The sequence below is a fragment of the Pteronotus mesoamericanus genome, unplaced genomic scaffold, assembly GCF_021234165.1.
Source record: "Pteronotus mesoamericanus isolate MK-2021 breed Mesoamerican mustached bat unplaced genomic scaffold, CSHL_Meso_final scaffold_83, whole genome shotgun sequence".
In the NCBI taxonomy this organism is placed as follows: domain Eukaryota; kingdom Metazoa; phylum Chordata; class Mammalia; order Chiroptera; family Mormoopidae; genus Pteronotus; species Pteronotus mesoamericanus.
In genome coordinates this window covers 1,431,160-1,452,862 of record NW_026555328.1, presented here as the reverse complement: position 1 = coordinate 1,452,862, position 21,703 = coordinate 1,431,160, and the positions used below count along the sequence as shown (strand labels likewise).

The window sequence follows — 21,703 nt, the reverse complement described above, 5'->3', positions numbered from 1 at the left end:
AATAGTTTCCTGCAACTCAACATCCGTTGGCAGTGTAGGGCGCCATGCCAGCCTCCCAGGCGACTTACACAGGCCTCTCATGCGGACACAGAGGCCCAACAGCACTTTCTGCCTGAGATGCCTCTCTGAACTTCAGTGTTTGGGACATCAGGAGAGTCTGAGCTTCTAGGAGGCTGATACAGTAAGAAAACCACATGGATTATCCAAATAAGTAGGAAAATAAAGGCAGCTGAGCATGGGAGGCCATATAAAATCACTTAAGCCAGTTACCCTTTCCTATCTCCTGAGAAGGCCTGTTCGGAGGGTCCACCAAGATGAAGGTTTCTGTGGCTTTAGAGGTCTTGGCTCTCCTTGCTGCTTCGATGTGGCCTTGTGCTGACAACGTGCTTGGTAAATGTCCAGTTTTAGAGAATGCGTCCTCAGAAGGGTTACCCGTAACGATGGCTTTCCACGCAGGCGCTCTCCTCTAAGCGAAATATAATCTTACAATTTGCTAAGAGAAATATCTGGGCCAACTAGACTTGAGTCAATATGTTGAGGACACATTTTCTCTTTTTACCTAAATGGCTGAAATTCTTCTTTTTCCTTCATTGTGGTCTTCTCTCTATCTTGATCTTCATTGGTAGGTTCGTCAGAAATAGTCCTTAGCTATACATGTCTGTCTGAGTTTTCAAACCCACAGCCGTTGTAATATAATTGATTGCAGCGTACTGTAAGATACTCGGTTGTATCTTAATTGAACTTTCTGCTTCTAGACTCTTCATATTTCCCTTGGTGATAATACTACTCTATTATTCTTTCAAAATACTGTCTGAACTTCACTCATGTTAGATTCATCAATGGTTCTACAAAGCCAGGAAGATAAAGCTAAATCAATATTTGGTCTGCCCATAAGCTGATCCCAATATTTTTCTGTCTTCCCTGGAATATTCTCCATTTCTTTTTTTGTGTGTTTTCCATATGTTTTCCCGCATCAAGGCCCAACTTGATGTCAACTGCTCCAAGGCAGTATTTCAATATTACTTTTTGTGTTCTTTATGTTTTTAGAAGATCACTATATTTTGTATGTTTCTGAGCCTTTTTTGGGGGGCGGGGGGAGTAAAGGCTACATCACATTTTCCAATTGCCCAGTGCATGGGAGACACAGAAAACATCCTCTATGTTCTTATGGCAAGCTACAATTCCATGAGGTCCTGTGAATAGGACCAATGATTTTTTTAAAAATTTACTTTGCAAAACAATTTATTTTAAAATTTCAATTGACATATAGTATTAGTTTTAGGTTTATAACACAGTGATTAGACATTTATATAGTTTGTGAGGTGATTACCCAATAAATCTAGTACCCATCTGACACCATACATAGTTTTTACAGTGTTATTGACTATATTCCCTATGCTGTACTTTACACTCCATGCCTGTTTTTTTTAATACTAGCAATTTGTAATTCTCAATCCCTTCACCTTTTTCACCCATCCCCCACCCATCCTCCCACCTGGTGACCCCCAGTTTGTTCTCTGTATCTATGAGTTTGTTTCTATTTTGTTTATTCTGTTGTTGTTTTTTTTTTTTTTAGATTACACATATAAGTGAAATCATATGGTATTTGTCTTTCTCTGTCTGACTTATTTCACTTAGCAAAATATCCTCTAGGTCCATTTATGTCGTTGCAAATGGTAAAGTTCCATTGTCTTCTATGGCTGAGCAATATTCTATTGTGTATATGCACCACATCTCATGATTTTCTCCTTTATTCATTTGACCTGTAAATCCTTTGTTAGCAAGGACTTCATATAGTTCCTAATCTTTCCGTTGTACCCAAGATGAATCTTTCAGAATCCTTGAATACCAGCACTCACATGTAGTAGTTAATTATTAGCGACATTTCAAAAATTTCAACTAGGCACATGTGGAGAAAGGACAGTGGCTTGTGAGTCAGGAGAGAACCCTGGGACGGGGTGAGTGGGGCGTTCAGGCCTGGCTGTGGTACATGATGCTTGGGTGCCAGGAAGATTCCGCTCCAGTTAGTGATGCAGCAGCTATGTGTGTTTCTCAGGCTTTTTTTCAACTCATATCTTGGCTATTTGAGACAACCTCAGAATGTCAAATGGAGACTTGACTCTGACATGTGAAAGGAAGTGGTGAACCCAGAAGCATGGACTTCCTGTGTGTCCATGCCCATTTATCCTTTTGAGCCTATCTTTAAACCCAACTGCTGAAGCCTTTTTTTTTCCCCTGTAGGAGGAATCATCTCAATAACCTTATCTAGGTGATGTTAGAATAAGTTTTCACACACATGGAGAAAGGTGCTTTGGAGGATAGGGTCACTGATGCAGAACACCTGCCTTCTCCAATCCCATTTTTTTCCCCATAACATCTCCCTGAATTTTCTTGCTTTCTTGATGATGATTAATTGTAAAGGCCATGAACTTCCAGGCTCAGATGGTGTTCAAGGTTTCCTGCTTATTAACATGTAAATACTTTTTTTTTTTTCATTCTGGGAAGATTCCACTTCTCCGAAGTGTTTACGAATACCTTGAATGTCTTCCAAGGACAACTAGTCCCTTTTACTGGCTTGGGAGTTTTCCCAAAAGAGATGTGGCTTCTACTAATACTGCCTTTTATCCTTCTCCTTCTTCAAAATATTTCTGGGAATACACCATTCTTTTTCCAATGTATTGCAATTTATTTCTGTCTCTTATGTGTAGTCCTAAAAATGTCACCCTTTTTGTAATCTAACTTCTTTAAGAGGAGGAGGGGGCTATATGAAAATGGTGTTTCTTATTTTGGTATGTTGATTTTCTTCCCTGTGAAATTACTGACATGTAATTATTTGGGGATATAATTATGTAGGTATTTTGGAAAATAATGGTAATATGAAAACCCTTTCTATATTGTAAGTTTTGTTTACCGTTTTCTGAATGATTGAGGATCAATTGATTATCTTTTATTTATTACAAAGGTCAGAACTGAATATCCTTTAAGCTTTTCCTTAAGATAAATACACCTTTGACACTTTGTCTTATGATTCTTTCTGCAGTGAAAATAGCTTGTTCTTTGGATTGGATGATGGTCCAAGTTACCCCATATACATACTGCGGACATCAGTATATATTGGCTGAGGAATTATACCTGGGATTGGGCTGTCCTGTGACCTGGATAGAAACATATGCATATCATTTTATATATCCCATTTCTGATTGTGGTATCAGGACACAGGTGAGAATAGTGATTATTTGTAAAAATAATTTATAAATAATTTTCCAGGCCTTTATACCTGGTGCTAAAATTGTTTTTTAAGAACAAATTTTGCTCCCGCTTATAATGGTTTAGGAATAGATAACAACACTGTTCCTACTTACCATTCGATGAATATCGGGCCATCTAGGTGCACAGGACCTCGTAGCACAGATTAAGAGTGGTTAGAGAACTGACCTTAGGTTAACTTCAGGCTACTATTGTATTTCACTACAGCTTAGCAGACAGTTTTAAATTTCATTGAGAGCTCGTAAGGTGGAAGGTCCCCAGTCCTGAGTAGGTTTATCATATTCAGCTTTAGATCATTTGAACCTGCCCATGTTCTATGAAGACATGTGTCAATAGGGGGTGTAGATTTTCACTGGAATAAAATCTGTCAGCTATTTTGCTGGTACAAATCAACTGCATTGTTAACCTGATGTATTATTTTTTTAAAATACATTTTCAAATTTAAACACTGGATAGTCATACTACAAAAATATTTCATGCCAATTACTAATTGGAACAGTCATCTATGAATACGGTCTTGTCTCCATTTTAGAAACAAGGGAGCTGGAGCTTCAGAAGGCGCTTTAATAATTGGCCTGGGGATGCCCAGCTGGTGGGTGATATTTGAGAGGTCAAACCAGGATGGCCATCCTCTAAAGCTTATGCTTTGAACCACTCTATTGTTTGACCTCCAAATTATCTTTCTCAAAAGAACTGTTGAAAACCTTTCCTTTAATAAACAACGAAGGTGGCTCTCAGTGGCATTTAAGTCACTTCTAGGTACCATTCGGATTCCCCAACCCCACCCCGCCCCAAACACTTATCTGTGCTTCCAGATAATAATCTCTCTTGTCCCAGTGGGTTGTCAGACCTTCATGGGTTCCTAAAAGTGACAATAGCCACTTCAGTGAGCTTGAATGACTTCTACTTCCTGTTCCAATGTGTGTATGCCTCCTCTCTTACTAGAAATACCTTCTACTTAAACTTTGTGCTCTTCTAGGTTGTTTCAGAACATACTCTCATTTTGCAAAGTGAGCTGTACTATAACCCGAGGGGCCTACATTGGAGTTGTCAAATGGTCCCTCTGCAGTGTTCTGTCTCTAGGTGAGTCCAATAGCTCAGACCATTTTTGAATGCCTTTGCTTCACCTTTATTTATTAGAAAGCTCTGCAGAGGCACATATTTTGGAGACCATATGATTCACTCATAGGCTTATCTCCAAACACACACTAAATTAGCATTTACAAAAATATTTTAGTAAGTATGCTTGTATTTTGTAAAAATAACACCCATTTTAGAATCGAAACATGCAGTCTAGTAGAACTAGTTTATTTTATAGTAACTGAACTACAAAGCAGAGTCATTAAATACACAGAATCACTTTAGTAAGTAAAAGAATCAAGCATGATATTATCTTTCAAAGCTATTAATAAAAAATGTGTTATTTTCTGATACATTTCCATGTTAAGAGAGTAAATGGCTAAAAAAGTAAGAGAAAAGCAATATTTCATTTTAACACTAAATTGTAGAGACACACGAAAGAAAGAGCTTATCAGCTCTTCTGCAATACAAAATACACAAATGTATTTTGCTTGCAATTTTGTGAAACAGACATTGAATCCTAAAAGGACCCACGTTGAACTTTGAGACCAATGGAACAGAACCCTGATACACTTTAACCAGCTCAGTGAAATATGTACATCGAGTTGTTATAAATTTGAATGACAAATCTGGAAACCACCTGAAAACCACAGGAGAATTCTATCCCTGTTTAATATATTAAAATAGTTGACACAAAAATAAGAACTTAGAACTCAGAGCTAATGTGCAGTATCTTTTAGCATGATCAGAGTACTGTGGGGGCGGGCGGGTGCGCGGCAGAGAATTTTTTTGTGTGTGGTAAAATAGACATAGAATGGCTAAAATGGTAAATTTTATCTTAAGTTTATAGTTTAGTGGCATTAAGTACATGTACCTTGTTGACACCTCTGATCTTCCCTTTAACTTACTTTTAATAGGACAAAACAAAGGCTGAGGAATTCAGTGCTACCCATGCACTGCAGTGGGTCAGATTAAGCTTTTGACAGTTTTTATTTGCCATTGTTAGGACCTATTTGTCTAAGTCCGGGCACTTTGGTATTGTGCTAACGCAAACACTGTGCCATCTTCACCCAGGAGGCACAGGCCCTGTTCTGCACTGTTAAAACACTAAACTGCTTTCTGCTTTTCTTTCCTTTAGGAAATCAGTGTGGCTTACACCAGTTTCTACAGATGAAATAAAATCGAATCTCAGTCCCTTTATTGCTGACTTCGAGGCAACAGCAAAAGAGTTAGGATTACTATGTTTGAATTAAACTGACTCCTTCCTTAATAAAAAATGAAAACTTGAAATTGGCATCATGAGTTGTGTTGGAAAATATTGCTTTTTTTTGTACAAAAAATAATTGGTATAAATCTTTCCTTACGTATCTTGTTCCTTAAAAAAAAGACAACAAAAACCTTAATTTGCTGATTGTCCTGATTCAGTAAAGGTGTACTTTCAAATAGTATTATTTATTCAGGGTATGGCTTATTAATTTTATGTTAACTATTAGGTACTTGATATTACTCATTTAAATTCTATTTTCAGTTCTATATATGAGTTCAGCAATATGTCCTCAATGACAATAGTTTGATTTTTATTTCATATGAACCTCTGAAAATTGTTCTAAGTATTTTTTTTTTCAGTAAGAATGAAAAACAGAGATAGGTGTGGAAGTTTGCCAGAGACTAAAATTTGTGCAGAGCTTAAAATTAAATATACTAACTCCCAGGAGATACAAATCTGTTTATATGAAAATGCTTTAACGTGAGTGTGCTCTCCTAATCAATCAGTAAAGGGGAGTCCTAAAAATAATATCCATCATATTTGAGTAATTATTGCAGAAGAAATAAAATCTATATTCTAGAATTTAAGAACCACTCCCTTCACTGAAATTTGATGCCATATTTTCCTTCTTTCCTGATATGATTCTTCTAGACTTAAAATAAGTGACAGAGTGTGATGGTCAAGCATTGCGTTGTCCTCCCACCTACAAGCAATTCATTATGTGACCCCCATTGCCGGCTATTTGCGCTCTCTTCTTTTCACTAAAGAGGGAGTCTGCCCAATAATACACCAAAAAAAAAAAAAAAAAAGTCACTCTTGACTTTGGGGATATTTCTTACATTCCTGAATGTAAGTCTTACTGAAATGTCCATTTTGGGTGCTACATCCTTTGGGAAACAGATTTTGCTAAGATATTTTTCATTAAGTTTTAAAAGTAATTTAAAGTGCTGCTATCTTATCATATTCAACGAAATGTTGCTTACAGCTATTTACTTGTCAAACAAAGAATTTAAACATTGCCACAATGGGCACAGACTTTGGCAGTTAAGACTCAGGTAATGGTGACAACTCTGGAAGGCTTAAAATGAATGTCAGACAATACCACCAGTGTGCTGTGACAACTTATTTAATTCTAATAATCTGAAGAGTTATCCATTACTATTAAAGACCTTAGTTGACCTTTACATCCATTCTGTCACTAAATAAGGTGGGTACTATGAGCTTAAATTTACAAATGAGATAACTGAAGTCTTGGAGTTTTAGTAACTTCCGTGCACTGCTCTTTCTACAGTTCTAAATTTTAAAACAAGTATGTTCAAAGGAATACTTCTTTTCCCTTTGTGGAGAGCAGGACCTATAAAATGGCATCGGTCCTATCAAGATAGGATAAAGTATATAAAATAAAGTGGAGTCACCCATATCAACCAAGACGGCTGCCAGTCAGCCACGACACTGATTCAAGAGGGAAACTACCTAAGTAAGAGGAGACACATCTGGTAAGGAGACTCATCTAAGATATCCACACACATGGTCAGAGCAGACATGCCTGGCAAGGAGAGACACCTAAGATATCTGTACATGTGATCAGAAGAGCCATGTCTGCAGGGCGGACCACCCATAGATAGGCTCCTGGGGAAATTCCCCACTTGCCGACACGGGTGCCAAGACACTTAACTAAAGGACCCAGACGGGTGGAGTCTGCCGCTTTCAAGGTATAACTGAGGCAGGCTCCAGACCACTACTGAGACAGCTGAGCTCCACGCGCCAGTGTGCTGCTCCATGCCACACTGATCTCCCTTGGCATTGGCTGCCAGAGGCTCTGCCCTGATGGACTGAGGACTTCATCTGTCCTACTGTGCACCTGGCTCCAGAGAGCCTTCCTTGGAAGACGCGGACAGCTCCCTCGCCCACTGTGGTGTCTCTTGGACCTGCAGACTGAGACTGTGGGACTCAGGTTTGTGATCCCCCATTGATTGCTCTGTGTGTGTGTTATATTTCTCTTAGATCGTTAGAGTGTGAGTAGGACACATTAATGTATGTTGATGTTCTACTTTTAGTGAACCTGCATTCAGTAAAAGCTGAGTGACTAGTATAGTCATTGTGTGTGACTCATCTATTCCTTCCTCAGCAGCCAGCTAGCCAAGCAGTTGCCCAGCTGACTTACAGGAAAGACTATTGTGAACATATGCTTGTGACACACTTCCTCATATTTCTTTTTCTCTTTCTTTCAAGGCACTTTCTTGTCCCTTTTGTCTGCAGTATTCCATTTGCAATGGCTCTGGCTAACTGTTCTTCCTCCATTCCATGGCCCCTTCCTACCCCTCTCCCTATATTTTCGGCTCATATTTCTTTTCTTTTTTTTGCTTCTATTTCTTGTTCCAAAAATCTGTTAAACAACATCTCAAAGTAAGAGACAGTGATTCCCGACGCCAGTTTCCTAACCAACACTATGCCTGCAGACAACACAGTGACATCTGAGAGGACACCGATGTGGCTAGCACGCTCTTCAGTCCCTCAGCAAAACATGCTCACTGCCTCTTGTAAAGTGTTGCATTAGGCAGAGATCTGTTAAGCCTGAGTTAGGAGAGACTGCCATTTTCTTGCAAACACACTGTAGTGATCATTACTGAGTCTCCTACCCAGGCAAGATAGGCTTGAGAGGAAAGAAGTCTGTCAAGGCCTGAAGCCTCCAAGGTAAACCCTACAGAGCCCCTCTCTCCTGTCTTTGTGTCTGTTAACGGTATCACCCATGGGCCACTGAGGATGTCTACAGAATTTTCTGCTTGGTTGCTATGTAGAGATTTGGAACACTCAGCTCTAAGGATGGCTTTTTCTTAGAATTTGATGGTTAGTCTGGTGCCATAGTAAAAAACATTTGATGTAATTACGTAGTTATTCATTTGGAAAAATGTGGGTGTGGACACATATACATACAGATGTATACCCTTAGATATATTAAGTCCAAGTGACTGCACCCAAATTTGGATGCCAGCTCTGGTAATGAGAGACAGTCCAGACACACCTGAGGTGTGGAATTTGGTGAGTGAGTTTCTGCATAAACTCAAAGGCACAGTGTAAGTCGATGATGTTCTAGTGGCAGCCAGGTCCTGGTACTTAGCTTCTCAGATTGCTGATGTTGGGCGAGTGACTTTAGCTCCTCTGATGCTCAGCTTCCTCACCTGTAAAATGGAAAAGATCATAACAGTATCATCTTTTCATATGGATGTGTGAGAACTAAATCAGTTAATGTGAGTAGGACACTTAGAACATACACTGCAAGCTAGATAAGTGAACCTAACTGGTGGGTTATTAGAACATCTACACTTCCTTTATTAAGAAAAATGCTAAATTCACCATATTGTAGAACATAGTTTATTTTACCTGAAGGCTAAAAATTCTCCCTGATACTTATAGGCTTTTATTTTTGTTTGTTTTTTGTATTTTTTTTTTAAGTCAAGTTAAATAATTTGGTTAGAATAGGTTTCCTCCTAGAACTGTTCTGGAGTTTCTCTGTATGAGACTCCAGTCCCCGCAAACGTATTTCTCATGAGGAACAGTGACATCAGATGGGACCAAATGTTCATTAATTTATTAAACACATATTAGTTGAGTGAGGTGAGTGCCCACTCTGACTGGAGTTACAATGATGAGAAGTCAGGGAGAAACAGGTAAGTATCCAGTCAATCAAGGGTCAGAGGGGTAAGCAGAATGAGGAGGGAAGGAGAGGGTTTACAAGAGGCAGTGAGCATGTTTTGCTGAGGGACTGAAGAGCGTGCTAGCCACATCGGTGTCCTCTCAGATGTCACTGTGTTGTCTGCAGGCGTAGTGTTGGTTAGGAAACTGGTGTCGGGAATCACTGTCTCTTACTTTGAGATGTTGTTTAACAGATTTTTGGAACAAGAAATAGAAGCAAAAAAAAAAAAAAAAAAGAAATACGAGCAGAAATGACGTAGGTGGAGTTTGAGGGGGAATGTGTTTCAGGAGGAAGGAAATAGTACTGAGAAAAGTTCAAGACTTTTGAGGGCTTGACACTTGAGAGGACTGAAAGAAATAAACAAGGCTGGACTGAGTTTTGAGATCAGGAGGGGTGAGGGATGAGGCTGAAGAAACAGTCAAGTAACTGATCACAAAGGAGCAAGCTCTGCACATTGATTACATTTTAGTGCATTAGATACTTTACCTAAAATATACACGTATTTCCAAACAATAAAGTTTAAGCCTGGGCTTTGCAACATAGATGAGAGAGGAATTTAAAAATTTTCTACTTTTGGCCATCATTATTATATATCTTGTGCAGAATACATTAGGCTTTCTTTAAAATAGAATGTTGTAAATTTTTTTGGATCTTCCTTTATTCTTGAATTCTGGTACAGTATTGAACATCGGAGGTAAAGGCTTCTTGTTATTTTACATTTATCAATGCTTAAATAGAGCACGTACACTTAATGCTAGCATAAAAACTACTATTGATAAGAAACTTTCATAAGAGGTAAAATAGAAATGACCACTATGATAAAGTCGAAATGTGTTCTGTCCTTCACTTTCTTAGTTCCTTAGCCATTAACTAAACATGATACATACCCCCTACAATAAAAAACTAGAAAGGTAAACATTATCTTGAAAGGAAGTGTTAAAGATTTATGTTGACAAAAATAAGTTATTAGAAAACTGGATATACCATATAATTTTCAGCAAAAAAGGAGAAATTAAGATACTATTCTAAACTCAAAGTCAATAGTTTTGCCAGAATTCATCAGTGCTTAATGGCTCTATGGTTAATCTCATACAATCTACCTCATTAAGTGGTAAAAGCATCTAAGCACTTTGTAATTATTTTGTCTAGGAGGATACTACATACCAGGAAATTATATTGTTCAAGATTTAATGAACATACTGTGTTTATTTTAGTGATACATATTTTTTAGCTGCAATGATTGAGGCGGTTGTTTGGTGATCCTTGTATATAATACTTTAAGTCCTTTTTGACACAAGGCAGATTTAAGTTAAATGTCAATATTTAGCAACTCTTTAGTAGGTTAGTGGCTTTATACATCATCAAAGTTGCCCTTTGTCATGTTAATATGAAATTGTTTTTTTCATTTTATTGATGTGAACACTGAAGTACCCATTACTGGATTATACAACTAGTAAGTGGCCAAATTTGGATTTGACCTTGGCTCTTTAATAGTGCTTAAACTGGCCCTGGCTGGTGTGGCTCAGTGGATTGAGTGCTGGCTTGTGAACCAAAGGGTCACCAGTTTGATTCCCATAATGTAGATAATATCAGGGCACATGCCTGGGTTTCAGGCCAGGTCCCCAGTAGAGGGCACATGAAAAGCAACCACACGTTGAGAAAAAATAATAATGCATAAACTCTTTAGTAACCAGAAAAGTATCTTCCATATAGCACTATATAATTTGATTTTTAAAAAATGTTGAAACTTAAATTGTTCCTGCTAGAATCTGTACTCACTTATGGGCTGAATAAGTTTGGGTGAGTTTCTCAACGTCTCTATGTCTCAATTTTCTCATCTTTAAAATGGGAATGATAATATTGCAACAAAATTTGATGGGAGTACTAAATACAGGGTGGGGCAAAAGTAGGTTTATAGTTGTGAGTATGCAAGTTTATTCTTGTAGTATTATTATTATTATATTAGTTTTCATATAAGCAACTGTAAACCTACTTCTTCCCCACTCTGTATATTAACACATTCACAGTGACTAGACAGTGCCTGGCACATAACAATAACTACTCAATAAATGATTCCTATTATTACTGAAATATGACAAAAGCCACCTTCCTCACAGAAGCGATCACTGATCAATAAAACCATGTCTGGTTGTCCAGGATTGACTTGAAGAGAAGCAGGGACTAAGTAATATAGAACAGCAAAAAATTGCTCTTTACTGTTCCCAAATTAAGCTAAGTGTCCAGGCCTACTGCAATGATTTGATGATATCTACTACTCCAAGACAAAATAGAATTAAACAATGTAAAAAGTCTATTATTCTGCCCCATTCATGGAGAGTCATTTTAATATAGAGACAGAACTGAATTCTTTGAAAATATTATTAGCTAGTGGTAAAAGCGGGGGAGGGAATCAAGCCTTTGGATCTCTTTCCTATTAACAGCAAGCAACAGCCCCATGGCCTCCCAAGAAGTTGCTGAGGCTCTCCCCAGTTCTGTCTTGCCAGGAAGCCAGGTAGAACCAGAGACGGTGACTAATTCTCTCTACCAGCCCGATGAGAGATCACAAAATTACCAAAAAGGGGAACTACAAGCCCTTGGGGTAAGTCAGCTTTAGTTAAAAAATTGGCTTAAGATGGAGAAGATAACTACTGTGTGGAAAACCTTATTTATGCCCTTAAGGAGGAACTGCTGAGTTACTTATCCCCAAGTCAATGTCATTGCTCCTTTAAGAAAAGACAGCGGTGTGTCTTGGACCCGGGAGGAGAACTGCAGAGGCATAATCTTGTGGTAGAAAACATCCTATCAACATGGTGGATTCCACTCAGGAGGCTGAGCCCTGTGAACTCCTATTCTGTACTTAAATTTAAAAATTGGGTTGAGGGACAATTGAGTAGACTGCGGCCTAATAATCTGCCTGCCTTTGTCTTTTAAGGGCCCCAGAGCAGGCGGGGAAGACGGTTTGATTAGCTTATGTTATCAGCCCCATCTCCTTTACTCGCCCGCTACTGCTACTTTCCCAAAGGAGTGTGTGAGAGGAGCCCAAGCGCGGGGGTCGGGGAGGGGAAGACCAAGGGTTGCCAGTGGAATTGGTGGGAACAGCAGGGAACGAAAACCTTGCCCAATTAATTCAGGCTTGACTTTTCCGAGCACTGATATCTCCTTTCTGAGGAAAATGTAAATGATTTCTTCTTGGTACATACTAATACATAACCATTATGGTTCCCCCCCTCCACCCCCCCTTACAGGCTCTCCAGATCCTGAACGGAACAATAATTCTGGCTCTGAGTGTTTTTCTGACTGCTTTACAAAACTCGTACGAAATCTTCCAAAAATTCGTTTTTTTTACCATATACACGGGCTATCCGCTATTGGGTGCTATATTTGTGAGTATTCAAATACCCTGACTACAGATAATTTCTGAGAGACCACTGCTAGAAATGTGTTTGATTACAGAAGGAATATTCTTCGGTCATTTGAAAGGTGCATTCTGTGGGTTTGATGGGTAATTCTTGACACAAAACTAGTTTGTAAAAACAAAGCACCTTATCTTCTCATTAAAAGAAATCATATTGGTTGAGTATGAATTAAGCCCCAGATGTTAATTGAATACTCATGTAATTACACTTACGGATACTAAGAAAATAGAATGACAAATGAGTAGTGGTGAATTGCTTTGTGGAGCAGCCAAGGGAGTCCTGGTTTGGGAGAGAAGAGAATTGCCTGCTGATTACTGTCTGAAAGTCAGAAGAGTAGTTCCCCTATTGGGAGAAAATGTAATTATTAAGGCTAGGTGATTTTTTAAAATCTAGGTGATTTAAAAAATTTATTCAGCTTTGTAATTTAATTATCACCTACCTGATGGATTTTTTGGGGTTTGTTTTTATAAACTTGTTTTGCTTGTTTATTCTGGTGCTAGAACTTTGAGAATTTATACATGTTCAATCTTGGACTAAACTTGGAAACAAGATGCTACCATGAAATCTAAGATGGGAGTGTTAGTTGAAAAGAGTGACTAGAACATGTATTTGTCAAATAAATGAAGAAGAAAAAAAATTATAACAAGCCTTGCACTCTAATTTTTTCACGCTTTTATTTTTCAAAATCACTGAACTTTAGATCTCCTTTAAAAAGAACTTGCTCAGCCCTCGCTGGTGTTTTCCAGTGGACTGAGCGGCGGCCTGAGAACCAAAAGTTTGCCGGTTCAATTCCCAGTCAGGTCCAGCAGGGGGCATGTGACAGACAACCAATGGATGTTTCTCTCCCACATAAATGATTCCCTCCCTCTCTCTCTCTTTCTTATCTTCTCTCTAAAATGTATATAAAAATTTTTTCTTAAAAAAAGAACTTATTCATATGGCTAAAATTTCTTGGCCCAAATCAGATCTCATATGCTGACAAAAGGTTATATGCTCTTTATGGATATAGTATAAAACATTTAATTTGGATTTAATATTTCTGAAATTTTTACATAGTTAATATCATCATTTTGATGGAAGAGTTATCTGACTTTCTAGAAGATCCAAGGTATACATTTGCTTTGCATAATGAATCCTGACTACCTAAATGGAAAAATATCCATAAATAAAACCTTTTAATAGTCAATCAGAAAAGAGCTTTCTTTTTTCAGAAAGTGAGGTCCATTTGTCAAAAAACAAAACAAAACCAAACAAAACAAAAAAACCCCAAAGAGCCATAGTCAGGGAGCCAGAGTTTTACTCTTTTAGCATCTTCAACACTAAGATTCAAATCTGACCAATGGATTCCCATTGCTGGAAGCTTCTCTCCAGCTGTGTATCACCTACAAAGCAAAGTCTACGGTCCAAGATGTGACACAGAGACCTTCATATCTGGCCTCACCTTTAACTAAACTCTTGTCTCCCTCCCCACCCCCCTGTATATCGACTCTGTGATTCCTTCTATTTGTCCAATCTTTCTCTTATTTATCCTTACTAACTCTGTGACTTTGGAAAAGATTTTTAAAATCTCACCCATACGTTTCCTCACTAGGATGGTGGAAATGATATGAGGACTTTCTCTTTGGGTCTCTGAGAAATGTAAAAAATGTATGTAAAAATCCTTAGTTATTGTTAATCATTTGAGTGCTTTCTGCCTGCTTGGCCTGTACCTGAGCCCTGACTGTGGTTATTTCATTGTTTCCCAATGCAGGTACAAGGTAAGTAATATTAACAGGGGATATGTACACCTGTATTTTACAGAAAAAGAAACCAAGGCAAAGAGGGGTTCAATAATTTGTCTAAGGTAACAGAATGAATATGAGCTAAATATGGGGCCAGAACACAGAGCATTGTCCTTAACCATGAAGCTATAGCAGCTCAGGCATTTCCTGGGATAACCTCTTTGTTATTTAAAACAGGATTCAAAGTCTGCTCTTTCATGTTGAGCCAGAACTCAATAGTTGAATTTTTATGTAGCAGGCTTTTACTCTTCATGATTTTGGCAACTTTTCCCTCACACCATAGGAGCTGTAAACTGTTGGTAAATGGTTATGAGCTTTATGAGGTAAAAAAACAGAATGAGGTTTTGAGATTTCAGTGTATCAAAATTAGAGTCATGGAAGCAATAGCATATCAAAATAGCCTTTAAAAACAGTGGCTATATTGATATAGACACTTAAATATTTGCAAAGGATCTTTTAGAACATCTAGTTTGATAAATCAAAACCTTGAAGCTTGGTTAAGAATGTGAGGATGATATTACATGTACATGTGTATGTAAATAAATATTATTTGCATTTAATAGAAATATAAGCATACCAATAATTATATTACATTAAACATATATTATGTTTTTAGATTATGCACACCCACATAAACCTATAGAAAGTCAGACAGAAAACTAAATGAGAATATATATTTACTCAAAATTTAAACTTAAAGCTGTATTAATATAAAATGATGAACAACATCAGGTATAATTTTGTGTTCTAAGATGTGAATTTCAAAAAGAAGTGTTATATGACTGTTGCTAGATATACCAAGAGAGGACAAAAAACAATGGCGGTGACTTAATATTTTCTCATTTGCTTCATTTCTCTTTTCAAACAGTTTATTAGTTCAGGATCTGTATCCATTGCAGCCGAGAGAAAACCCACAAGAATGTTGGTAAGTGGAAGTTCTTTCTCTTTTTCTATGATCACAGGAGTAGAAATTTTATGAATTAATAATAGGAGAGTAGCCCTGGCTGGTGTGGCTCAGTGGGATGAGCACCAGCCTGAGACCTGAGAGGTGGCTGGTTTGATTCCCAGTGAAGGCACTTGCTTGGGTTGTAGGTCAAGTCCCCAGTTGGGGGCATGCATGAGGCAACCTATCAATTGATGTCTCTCTTTCTCCCTCCCTTCCCCTCTCTCTAAAAGTAAACAAATAAAATTGTTTTTAAAAAGTCTTTAAAAAATAAAAGGAGAGTAGAAGTTGGTAAACCCAGCTGAGACACTGAGTCTCTTCTATGCTCAAGAAAATTAATTTTCTTAAGGCAGTCGTATGGCAGATCATCAGAAAATCATATAAATTGTGAATATGATGGTTAGTATGAATATTTGATGAAAAGCTTAGGAAAAAAGCTTCTTGATTTGTGTTGTTAAATTTGAACAATTCTGATTATTTTGAGTGTACACTCTCTCACCGTGAGTTCCACAACTGAAAGCTAACAATTCTATCTTTAGTGATCCATTAAAGAATTACTAAGTCTCTATTATGTGTTCCTGCTAAATCGTCTACTCCTTTAAATTACTTTCTTAGTGCATTCACTCTCCCTCCTTCCTAGATGGCTATTTCTCCTTTATATTCTATTCTCAATCCCTTTCTCTCATCTCCACTCTCTCTGGTGATGGCCTTGCTTCCTATCCTGAGACACTCAAGCCATTAGAAGAAAATTTTCAGATTCCCCTCTAACATCTCCTTCATTGACCAGATCTGTAGCCATATATTTTCTTCCCTCTAACCTTTTACCATCAGTGACTTCTCTTGTGATATTCTCCAAATCCTAGCTTCCATTCCTTCCCCACCACACAAGTGCATCATCCAATTCTCTTTCTCTTAGACCTTCTTAATTAGCTATAAAGGTCCAGTTACTTCTCTTAAAAGAAAAAAAAAAATCTCAACCTTATTTTCTGCTAGCCACAGTTTGTTTTTCCTTTTTAGCTAAACCCCTTAAAGGAATTATCTTTATCCTGTCTGCAATTTTTATTTACCCAGTTTCAACAAAACCCACTCCAATAGGCTTCATTTTCTCCCCTATCACATCCCTATAACTGCTCCCTATAAGATTACTGAAGATCTCTACATTGAGGATTTCTCAGTCTTCCTCTAACATGCTCCAAGGGTAGCACCTAGCACACAGCTGGTCACTCACTCCTTCCAATAATGTCTTCACTTGGCTTCCAGGACACCTTGATTGGTTGGTTTTCCTCCATTTTTTTTTTTTTTAATCTCTCCTTTTCAATCTCCTTTCCTAGTTCCTTTTCTTCTCTCTGACGTTTTAATGTTGGGGTGCCCCAGCATGTAATTCTTTGCCACCTTCTCTACTCACTCCGTTGGCAATCTCATTCATTGTCATGGCTTAGAATGACGTGAATCTGCCCACAACCCTGAAATTAATACTTCTAGCCGAGAGCCCTCTCTTGAGCATCAGACTGCCTGTTTAATTGCTTTCACTTAGAATTCTAAAGGTCCAAAACCCAACTCCTGGCCTTCCTGCAACCACCTCCATCCACTGTGTTCCTCATATCAGCAAATGGGAACTCTATGCTTCCAGATTTCCGGCCCAAAACCCTAGGGTTATCCCTAATTCTTCTCTCTTTAACAATCTTGAATATAATTTGTGAGCAAATCCTGTTGGCCATGTTTTCAAGCTGTATGTAAGTTTGACCTTTGCTCATCTTTCTACTGATAACACTTCCTCCATTCCACACACTGTCGGTCTTAATCAGGCTCTGCCCTTCTACCTTCGGCCCTGTCTGAACTAGTCTCACCTGAAGCATTAATATTCCCTTCAAAATGTAAATCTAATTGTGTTTCCCCTTTACTCGAAATCCTTTAAAGGCTCTATATTTCTCTAAGAGTAAGAACTAGAGTCTTATCCATGATGTGAAGGGCCCTGCATAGTCTGCTGTCTGTTCACTCTCCATCTTCATTTTCTGATGCTGTTTCTGTTGATCACTCCCCTCCACCTACCTTGCCCCCTTGTTTCCTGGAACACACCCGGAACACGGTGGCCTCAGGGCTTTGACAGGAGTGTTTCCTGGACTGCAAGGATGTCCCTCCAGATATCCTCAAGGCTAACTCCCTCAAGCTCTTTATTGCCTCTCCCCACATGTTATTCCTAATGAGTATCACAAACCTCCATTCCTCTCTCTGGCTTCCATATCCTCCTTACTCCACTCTATTATCCCATAACACTTAATTACTTAAAAAAAATACTACATTATTTACCTATTAGTATATGTAATTTTTTTTTTTTTGTTATTGCTGCTAAGCATGTAAGCTCCTTGAAGGTGGGGATCTTTGTTCACTGATGTTTGCCCAGCATTTAGGATACTGCTGGTTGTGTAAACAATGTTCAATTGATATTTATTTAAATGAATTGTAGACAAAGGAAGGGAGTATGGGCTGCCTATATTAACTGAAACTTCTTACTGCTTTCTAGATGAAAAACAATTTTGGGGTGAACATTGCCAGTGCTACAATTGCATCAGTAGGCTGTTTTTTCCTCTCAGCAAACTTAATAAGTGACATCCTGTTACTCAAGACTTGTTGGTCTTCACCTAAGACTGCATCATCACGAGACTTATGCATTTACATGGGTGCCTCATCAACTGTATGTTTTAAAAAAAAAAACTTATATTCATTATAAAATATCACAAACAATCCAAAATGTATGGTTACCATCCTGCCTTGATTTGAATCTTTGCTCTGCCATTCATTAGCTCAGTAATGAAGGGCACAGTAGATAACCTCTCTGTGTTTCAATTTTCTCATTTTTGATATGACAGTAATACTATCAATCACAGTGTTGGTACAAGGATTAAATAAATTAATATGTGATAAGCAATTAAAATAGCGTTTACCACAGTGAGTTATTTTATTATTTCTATTACTCCTATTACTAAAATCTCCAGAGAGTTAAAATTTTTTAAAATTTTGTTTCACATCTTGTTTTTAAAAACCAACTTGAAAGATATACAAGTTTCTCTGTGGTCTGGGATTTTTCAAATAACGACTCATTGAAGTTTTGAATTACTTCACTTTTGAATGTGAGTGTGGAATTTTCAGAGGAGAAGTTCTTTAATAACCTTTCCAAATTCTATTTTTTCTGTTTAGGCATTCTCTCTCTTCTGAGGTCAGCTTAGAAATTAAGATATTCCTTGAATTTGTCCATTTTCCACATGATGATTTATGAACTATTATCTATTGACACTTCTAATCCTCCAGTTTGCTGATGCTACACATGGTAGTTTGTGTCCCCATTTTGTTTATTTTATTTTTCATGACCTCAGTTTATATTTCTATGGGTCTGCTTTTTCTGTGGATTTTATGGTATTTTCCTTCCAGAGCAATTTTGTATTTGTTTTTTTCTGGGTGCCTCAGTAATAAGAGAAGGATCACTAATCCAGTACATTTTTTGTTTAACATTTTTGCTTAGTATTTTAGTGTTTAGGAATAGTATCAATACCGAAGGCTTTATGAAGCACTGTTAATGAAATTGTGGAGGGGTGATATTTGTCCATTTTTTAAAAAGCTTTCTACTCACCTTCTTAGTTTACTGCTATTGCAATTGGGAGATGTTAGTGACTGGGTCAGAATTTTGCTTCTATATCTTCTTCTCCCCATGACTACTTCACATGATACAGAAATACAACATCTCCCTTTGTCCGGGAAAAATATTTGCATGTGTTCAGATTGATGTTCTGTCTCTTACAGAGAGTTAGTGCGTGGCTGTGTATTAAACCAAACTTATGGTTTACTTTGTTCTATTCTGTGGGAGGGAAATGTAGTTTGATTTCCTGCTGACATTTTTTTTCTCTGAATGTCTCTACTGGGTTTGATATGAGGCATCCTATCCCCTAGGGCCTTGTGCTTTTAATGCTGATCTTGACCTTGCTGGAATTATGCATAACCATCTCTATCTCAGTCAAGTGGTGCAAAGCAAACTTCTTCCGTAGAAGAGAGGTAGGTGTGTTTAAATGACTACTAGTTCCCATAGTGTGCCACCTTCCTCTGGACTTTGAGGTCATCCCTGCCTTCTGAGGTTGGAAAGAAATGTCTATGCAATAATGACTTGTGGGCTTCCTGGAATAACAGATAGTAGGAATGTTAGAATGTTAGAGATGGAATGAAAGCTGGAAAAGAATTCTGATGTAAAAAAATGCAAGAGGAAAGCATGCATTTCATACTAAGAGTGCCTATTTTTTATACGAATAGAATTGTTATTTTCTTGTAACTTGTCACTTTCTAACTGTATACCCAGGGGGAAAAAATCACCAATTCCTTTTAGATTTTTGGTATCTTAACTGTAAAATGAGAATGTTTCCATTCATTTCTGATGTTTGTGTGAGGACTGTGTATGTAATACTTTCACACAGTAATAATCAGTGAATGGATATTATCAGTGATGATCATGATTGATAGGAGGAAGGGATGGAAGGAGAGGCAGGTGATGAGCCTCTTCTTGGAGGCTGATGTTGTTTTATTTTTCAGGCAATTTCCTCAACCCCCAATTCTGTGGAATCAGAATCACATCTTCATTAAAGTAAATTTGAACACAAGGAAATTCAACCTCAAATCTCCATGAGTTAGAGTTCCAGCCAAGGACTTGAAAGAACATGAGCTTTGAAATGCATTTCTACTATCATGGTACCAATTGTGAGAGACCTGGACATCTGATTCAATCCCTTCTTTCCTCATTATAAATTCCATGCTTCTTTTGGCCTTCCTGGCTTTGTGACTTCTATGATCATCCCTCCAATGTTGTTCCCAGAAAGTGGTTCTCTTTCTTTTTACCTAACAATGCCATTACCTTATGAAGTTTAAAGAAGGCAGGGAGAATAATCTCTATCTCATGTAGTATTCTCTCTAAAATCCAACTTCCATCTATCCAATGAGAAGAAAAGTCAGATTTATTCTTTTTTATTGCAGAAAAAATGCTTCTTGTCTTTAGGTCAATTAGCATTGCAAAAGCTGTCAAATGAAAAAAAATCATCATCATCATTAAGGTAAATTTTAACTGTATTTGAGGTGAGGGGGTCAAACCTCAAGATTTTAGTTCCATCAGCTGCTGAGATACATTCACACATGTCCTGATACAGAAATAATGGTTTAGGTTGAGGGCTTTGAGAGCAAGACCTACATTTATTCTTCAAAGCATGGTGAGAAACTGCAAACCAGAGAAATAAAGAATAAAGGCTTTAAAGTCTCAATATCTCGGTTCAAATTCTGATACTGTCACTCATAACCTGTGTTAATTTGAGCAAGTTACTTAACCTCTCTGACCTATTTTTCTTCATCTGTGAAATAAGTGTAAGAGTATCAGTTACTATTTCAACAGTTTTTATGAGGGTGAAATAGAAGTAAAGCAAGTGGGAAATGGCACCACGTTCCTTGACAATGAGCTTGCTGTTGTTGGTCTTATAGCTGCTGTTGAGGCAGAGGCGGGATCGTGGCCAGATGTTCAGCAAGGATGGCAGAAACCCTCGCTCTCCCACTGCGGCTCCCCCTACACCCTCCAGCAACTTCAATGGCGTTCTTTTCTTCTGATATATATGGTTTCTGATTTATAAATCTACTACTGAATTATTTGTATATCTGATCTATAAATTAATTTTTCACTCTTGACACTGAACTGAATCATCTACAATGTCCATTAGTTCATACACAAAAGTTACTCTTAGCTCCTTGTTTGCTATATGTGCAAAGATCTTTCTACAGTCTCTACTAATTCTCACCTCTCTTCTTCAGAATATATGTGTGTATGTGTGTGTGTATATACACACACATATATATATATACGTATAGATATAGTTTGTCCAGAAGTTATCCAGCCATGTAATATGAAAAATAGAGACATTTATTGAAGAAGATGTAAGATACAAGAAACATTGTACCTAGAACAATGATGCCTCAGTCCTCTTCAAAGTAAGCACCTTCGGACCACACACAGTTCTCCCAATCAGCTGCCCTGCTGTATTTTTCTGAATCTCATTGGCGGTCTGAAATCTCTTCCCTTTCAAAGGTGATTTTAGTTTTGGGAAAAGACAGGAGATGCAGGATTTCAGATCTAGACTGTAGAAGGCTGAGTCACCTGGGTGATTTGATGTTTTGCCAAAAAGCCCTGCCCGAGATGTGATGAATGAATGGGCACGTCGTCATGATGAAGCTGCCAGT

At 37.8% G+C, this 21,703-nt stretch overlaps 2 protein-coding genes across 2 annotated transcripts; both read left to right on the top strand.

Annotated features, from left to right (window-relative positions):
* The first annotated feature begins 314 nt into the window (after positions 1-314).
* LOC129062677 (oocyte-secreted protein 2-like) lies at positions 315-5,600 on the top strand. The gene is made up of 4 exons (XM_054563703.1): positions 315-390; positions 3,041-3,219; positions 4,247-4,350; positions 5,486-5,600. Exons 1-4 carry the CDS (start codon positions 315-317, stop codon positions 5,598-5,600), a joined length of 474 nt encoding a protein of 157 aa, XP_054419678.1.
* Positions 5,601-11,763: 6,163 nt separating this feature from the next.
* On the top strand, positions 11,764-20,327 carry MS4A3 (membrane spanning 4-domains A3). The gene is made up of 6 exons (XM_054563702.1): positions 11,764-11,907; positions 12,554-12,691; positions 15,374-15,430; positions 17,970-18,140; positions 19,391-19,492; positions 20,021-20,327. Exons 1-6 carry the CDS (start codon positions 11,764-11,766, stop codon positions 20,069-20,071), a joined length of 663 nt encoding a protein of 220 aa, XP_054419677.1. The 3' UTR covers positions 20,072-20,327.
* Positions 20,328-21,703: the final 1,376 nt, after the last annotated feature.